Below are 7132 nucleotides of genomic sequence, written 5' to 3' on the forward strand. Positions count from 1 at the left end.
ATGCTTATTGTTTGAGACAAGGCCTTACACATTCTTGTAGGCCTATCATTTTAACCACTATGGGTCAATTTTCACTATTATTTTTCACATGACACTGTTTTTGCAGGTTGGTCAATGGTCACCCTAAAACAAATTTGCAAAACTTTTGTTGGAATAGCCTACACTTTTTTTTTAAAGAATCCTAGTCCTCCTCCCAGCTTGTGGTAACGCCCCCGGTCATGAACATAAAGTCAGATCCTTGCAGCGTGTTGCTTCCAGATAGTTGCCGTGTCTCTGTGTGTATCTTCCCAGCATTCCATTCACTGTCTATCTGTCCATACCGTTACAGTTGCTCCCATGTTTTGAACCCGCTTCCACCGAGGTCGTCCGTCCGTCCGTCCATCCACCATGTCCACCGGATCCCTCAGTGACGTCGACGACGAGCTGTTGGACGGCATCTTGAAGTTCGGCGGCTCCGGGACGGAGAACGACAGCGCGGAGGAGGAGAGCAGCTCCAACTGCGAGGGCGGCGGCTCTGCCCCGGAGCGGAGGGGCGCCCAGGGCAAGAAGAAGAAGAAGAAGAAGAGGAGCGCGTCGGACGGCGTGGCACACGAAGGAGGCAAGCAGGTGCAGAGGAACGCGGCCAACGCACGGGAACGGGCGCGGATGCGCGTTTTGTCCAAAGCCTTCTCCAGGCTGAAGACCACGTTGCCGTGGGTCCCCGCGGACACCAAGCTGTCCAAGCTGGACACCCTGCGCCTGGCGTCCAGCTACATAGCGCACCTGAGACAGATACTGGCCAACGACAAGTACGAGAATGGATTTATCCACCCTGTGAACCTGGTAAGATCATCTATGCTGACCTGTTGCATCATCACGAACCTCTCTGGGCTGCAGAGTCCTGCATGCAGGCCTTCAAGGAGTGATAAATAAAAATAAAGCAATGGTTCTAAAACTTTTACATTTCAAGGTCTCCCCTTAACTCAGACAGGGGTACAAATGGTTCCATTTACTGTCTGAGTTATATACTTGTAAGGGTCAATTTAAGGAACCCAGAGAGTCCCTGAAATCCACCTTGAGAACCACTGGCTTAAAGCATGCAGGTGCTTGGGATGGGGAAAAACATACATTTCCTCTGTTCTGATGCAAAACCGTATAGCCTTTATTAGGCCTATAGTGTATGTTGGCCTACCCAAGCCTGCTCAAACAATATGCATATTCAGTCAGTGATTTGTTTACAAATATAATTGAATTCAATAGCATTAGAGCTTGACTATCTCTATATAATAATAAATAATAAACCATATGTCTCTAGACTTTAAACTATTCGTTAAGGGTGCTATGTTTTCAGGCCAGGCCCCTGCTTACATTTTTATTTTGTTTGATTGAATTGTAAACCAAAAACTCTATCAGAACTGTTTTTTTTTTCACCCTATACCTAAATAACTTCTCCTATTTTTTCCTTAGACGTGGCCTTTTATGGTTGCTGGGAAGCCCGAGGCCGATTTGAAGGAGATGCTGAACAGTACGAGGCTATGTGGAACAACTGCCTCATAACCCAGGGAACGGACACCTGTTGCATAAGGACAATATCCTATACTTTTCCACAGACATTGGTTGTGTTTAGCTTCAGATGATGGACAGAAATGCATGTCTCATCTTCTCCACAGACTTCTCGAGTGGGAATAACCGAGCGAGCGCGTGCACTCTTTCGTGCGTTCCTGTAAAGATTTATGTTTTATTTAAATGTCTTTCTTGTGCCACTTAACTGTCTTTGCTGGTTCAAAGATAACATGTGTGCTTTAGTTTTTTTTTTATACCCTTCAGAAGTGCTATTAAAGACCTATGTTTTTCACACGATTTGGCCAGTTTTGGGGGCTACATGATGACATTGGAAGTGCACATGAAATATTCAAGTGTCCTGTCAAAAGTTCAAGTAGATTACATGTATATAAAAAATATATTGGCTATATTTTTTACTCTGCGTGCAGGACTAAGAATGCCTTTTCATTTGACTCGTTTTTTCTTTGCTGTGAGTGTGGGCCAGTTCTTTGACCTTGCTAACCTTTCTTATCACACCATCCCTTCAAAATGTCCTATAGCAAAAAAACTTGTGCAGCTACAAAGAGCGTCAGTCCACAGATAAGCGTTGCGCTATTTGTTTTCTTAATCTCTTAAAGTCAACAGTGGACACAGTTACCATGAGATAAACAAATGGTTGCAATCAAAGATGATTTAGGTGCTTTTGTAAATTCTCATGCGAGGCTGTTTGTCATTAAGGCCAAAGGAGGTTTGATTAATTTGAGTTTCCTTTAGTTTCTTTGCCCATTTAATAAATTGATAGCGTAATTGCGAAGGTATGTTATATGCAAGAAGTTTGTTGTTTGAGGTCAGACATTTTCAAAGTGGTAAATGTGCACACTGCGCTTAATCCCGCCCCAGACACGTTGTTTAATTCGCGCGGGTTATGACCGCTGTGTTTACATTCTGCCGACAGTTATTTATGCAGCGTCCGCTGGCGAGAGAGGAGGCGTATGACTCAAGCTCTCTCTCTCTTTCTCTCTCTCTCTCTCTCTCTCTCTCTCTCTCTCTCTCTCTCTCTCTCTCTTACATTTTGTTAAATATGATTCCTAGCTAATTGTATAATCTACTTTCTCGCACAGACAAACAGGTGAATAAGACCCTGGCCTATATAGTTTATTTAGACATTATATTCACTTATTCAGAAGATAAGTTTTTAGATAACACTTTAATTTTATATTTTGATTAAGACTAGTCTGTTTCAATAATATTTAGCATGTGCACAATCACGCACACGATGTGTCCTATTTTTTTACAATGTTTTTAACACATTATAGCCTATAGGCCTTAATATCCTAGCGAGTATTCACAAACAATGTCCTTCACTTTTATTTTAATTTTATTCTATGTTTTCATTTTATAGGGCCTGGTTTAACATTATTGCATATATCGCTCTCAATGTGATCACACATCCAAGTGTCACAGCCTAGCCTATACACAGAAAGGCAGGTTAACCCAAACAGGTGTGTCAAAGACATATCCACACGGCTAGACATTAAAATAGAACTATATCTATATGCTCGTTGTTGAAGTAGTAAGCAACGTTTCCTCAAGGACCCTCACCCAATACATCAATGGCATGTGGCAAGGCCCCAGAGGGACCACCGGGGAGAAAATAAACTTGGCAGCCTTTCTCTGGGGCCAGCTGCACAGAGGTGCTGCTGCCCGAGAGAGAGAGAGAGAGAGAGAGAGAGAGAGAGAATAGTCATTAATGAGATAGCAGGGGCCAGGGTTCTCATGCACTGAGCAGGCTGCTGGCTAATTGTTTAGTTGGACGGCTGCCCAAGCTCTCATGTAAAAAAAAAATGGGGGGTCTGGGGTAAAAAGGAGGAGAGGAATCATATTTTGTTTGGAAAGATTCTCTATTGTTTTCTCTCTCTCTCAAGAGATCAGCATCTGCACTTCAGTAACCCACATGTTGAACGGACATCTCTTCTTATAGCTTGAATCCAGAGGTTCTCAAAGTGGGGTATAGGGACCCCCAGGGGTCCTTGAGGGGGTTCCAGGAGGTCCCCAGCTAAATTAGTTAACATATCATAACGATCATCTTAACCACTTTAACCCTACATACATTGGCTGTTAGAAAATAGCTGACAACGAGCTCACAAGTTATGAGCTTGTAGATCTGCTATTTTCAAAAAATCTTGGAAAAAAGGTGGAAAACAATGAAACATTTTAACAACACAAATATTATTTGTATATTCATTTGGGGGTTCTTGACATGAAAAGGTTTGAGAACCACTGCTTTACTTACATCAAATATTTTACATCAAAATTCCTCCCATCACACTTATCCTCCAAAAATGTTTGTCATATCTGACATTCCCTGTCTCTGTCATCAGAGTTCAGTCCAAGACTTCCATCTCCTGGACAAAATACAGAAACAGTGACTTTTCTTCAATTAAATTCTTAGCAAAAGAAATATTGGCCATGGATTAGAAATATATAGGCCTACTTCTGAAAATATGTTGTATATATTTATATATATAATATATATATATATATATATTGTCCCTATCTTGTTGTTGTTGTTGTTGTTGTTATTATCATTATCCTTATCATTATCATATTATTATCATTATTATTATTATTATTATCATCATTATTAGTATTATTATGATGGGGATGATGATGACGACGACGACGAAGATGATTATCATTATTGTTATTATTATTATTATTATTATTATTATTATTATTTAGGACATAATTGCATATCTCATCATGAATACATAATTATCATGAATAAAATAGTGATGTAGTCTTGATGTAAGGTTCTCTCTGGAGTCCTCATACAGTAGGCTTCTTGCACTTTGAGAACCATCACACTGTAGAGAATGTATTGTAAGACTGCCATCTTCTGGTGAAATACAAAATTGATCAAATTGTCAAAATGAAGAATATACAACCCATGCCTGCCCAAAACAACATCTCTTGTATGATGGCTTATGTACCATTGAATTGACCTTGACCTTGAATGTGAAGTTGACCATACAAAACCCCAAATTAATCATATCTTCACGGCTGCTGACGGATCATTCCCATCAAGATTCACAAAAATATAATCCTCCTCTCTCGAGTTACTTTGTTGACAGACACAGACATATAATGCAAGTATGGACAGCAGAATAGAGTAGCCTACCCTCACCCTTCCAGCATGCAGAGGAAAAACCTTTGTGCAGTTTTAATCTGAATAAGGTCTTTTTTTTCACTTTATCACTTATTTTTCTAGTTTCACCTGACAGTGAACAACAGGAATGTGCTGCTGCAGTTGTTGTGATAATCAAAGATTGCATGCTGCTGGGAGATGCATATCACCAACAGCAAAAATAACATAATACCTGTACTGCAAATTCCACGATTGACTGCTTATTTTCTTAAACAGCTGCACTCCCATTGTGCCTTCATCTGTATGATCACAGACAGAGCAGTAAAGAATGCATGTGTGGAGTGTTAAGGCCCAACACCTACAGTGTTCATTAAAGCAGCAAAGAATACCATGCACTGTCTCGTCAAATGCATGGTACTATCTACTTTTATCTACTTTTTTACAACATTGGCACCTCAGGGTTGTTCTGGGTAGGCCTACTCAGTTCTCCCTCCTTGCCTCCAACCCATGACTGGTTCCAAAATATGACAGCTCTTAATAAAAGGGAGCTGTACAGTGTGGTGCAAACCTACTTGTTTGTCTTTGATCTCAGTTTGTTATGGGGCCAGCACCTGCCTTCAAGAGGTTTTGGATGCGCGTGACTTCTTTTGAATGATTCAGCTCTGCCAACTGCCCCGTATTTTCTGCTGTCTGTTATAAAGACAAACAGTGTGTCATGGGAAATGCAGCATGTTTATTTGATGCTATCACTATCCAAACAAAGAGAGAAACAGACAGATATGTAAAAAGACTGAAGGGAAAACAGAAAGCAGAAACTGAGGCAAAGTATTGCTGTGTGGAAAGCCAACATCTTGATCACTAGCCTAAAGCCAACATCTTGACCACTAGCCTAAAGCCAACATCTTGACCACTAGCCTAAAGCCATCATCTTGACCACTAGCCTAAAGCCAACATCTTGACCACTAGGCTAAAGCCAACATCTTGACCACTAGGCTAAAGCCAACATCTTGACCACTAGGCTAAAGCAAACATCTTGACCACTAGCCTAAAGCCAACATCTTGACCACTAGGCTAAAGCCAACATCTTGACCACTAGCCTAAAGCCAACATCTTGACCACTAGCCTAAAGCCAACATCTTGACCACTAGGCTAAAGCCATCATCTTGACCACTAGCCTAAAGCCAACATCTTGACCACTAGCCTAAAGCCAACATCTTGACCACTAGGCTAAAGCCAACATCTTGACCACTAACCTAAAGCCAACATCTTGACCACTAGGCTAAAGACAACATCTTGACCACTAGCCTTAAGGGAAATTCCACCTTGGCTGGGTGAGATGTTTTAGGCTTTTGGTCATCTGGCAGAGGCTCTGAGCCATTAGGCTACCCAGAAGGCCAAACTATTTTTTCCAGTGCATATAATTAGTTTTTAATGAGCTCAATCTCCTTAACATTTTAATTAGCGAAATGATATTGCTAAGGATGCTATATAGTCTAATGTATAACTATACAATTAAGTAGGCTACAACACAACAATGAAATGTTCAACAGCCTACAACAGATAGTTTCTAACAGTGGAGGACACTAGTTTCTCATTTAAACCAGAGGGTGGCGCCAGAGGCTAATTATCCAATCATAATGCACGCCTGTAACGTTAAGCCTAATTTATGCTCCGTTGCTCGATGGTATCGCGTCGCGTGTTGAAAATATCAGAGCTACAAGCTCACAAGCGACCGTGTGACAAAGTATGTTTCGGGCTCCAGAAAAGTGCACTAAGAAGAAACAGAACGGTGTTGAGGAGGTGAGAATGGATGGAACAGTGACAGGAGAAAGATAATGGTGAGTTCAGAATTGACTCACCACCACTTTGTTTTTAAGCCAACTCAATCTCATTTATAAACAGTGGTGGAAAGTAACTAAGTACATTTACTCAAGTACTGTACTTATAAGTACAGTTTTGAGGTCTTTTTTAACTTTACTGGAGTATTTCCAAATTTCAATACTTTTATTTCTACTCCACTACATCTCAGAGGCAAATATTTAGGCTACTTTTACAGCACTACAATTATTTTAAAACTTTAGTTACTAGTTACTTAAGTATTTTTTGTATTGTATTTTATATTTAAGTATAAAATGTGAGTACTTTTTCCACCACTGTTTAGAAATAAGCATTGAATGCATGTAATGCACCATGTTTGACCGCCATGCGTTCCGCCGTGTGCTTAAATATAATGCCCAGATTACCTCGGGGTTTGAGGTGGAATGGAGAACAGCTGGTAGCGCCATCAATTGGCATCAGCTGGCATCATTCCCTGGTGGGCACTCACCCTGGCACAGCAGCCATCCAGCCATCGGAAATACCACAGCTTAGCCGAGGCCTGCCCAGACATATTTACACAGGCATAATACCTACACACATTTAGATTGTGTGTCCATACATACATTACACACAGTGAGATCCTCT

At 40.9% G+C, this 7132-nt stretch overlaps 1 protein-coding gene across 1 annotated transcript; it reads left to right on the forward strand.

Annotated features, from left to right (window-relative positions):
* The first annotated feature begins 368 nt into the window (after positions 1-368).
* Positions 369-1798, forward strand: tcf21 (transcription factor 21). Its single transcript, XM_084082761.1, has 2 exons — positions 369-822; positions 1447-1798. Exons 1-2 carry the CDS (start codon positions 388-390, stop codon positions 1534-1536), a joined length of 525 nt encoding a protein of 174 aa, XP_083938887.1. The 5' UTR covers positions 369-387; the 3' UTR covers positions 1537-1798.
* Positions 1799-7132: the final 5334 nt, after the last annotated feature.

The sequence above is a fragment of the Gymnoscopelus microlampas genome, assembly GCF_963454915.1.
Source record: "Gymnoscopelus microlampas genome assembly, chromosome: 16".
Classification (NCBI taxonomy): domain Eukaryota; kingdom Metazoa; phylum Chordata; class Actinopteri; order Myctophiformes; family Myctophidae; genus Gymnoscopelus; species Gymnoscopelus microlampas.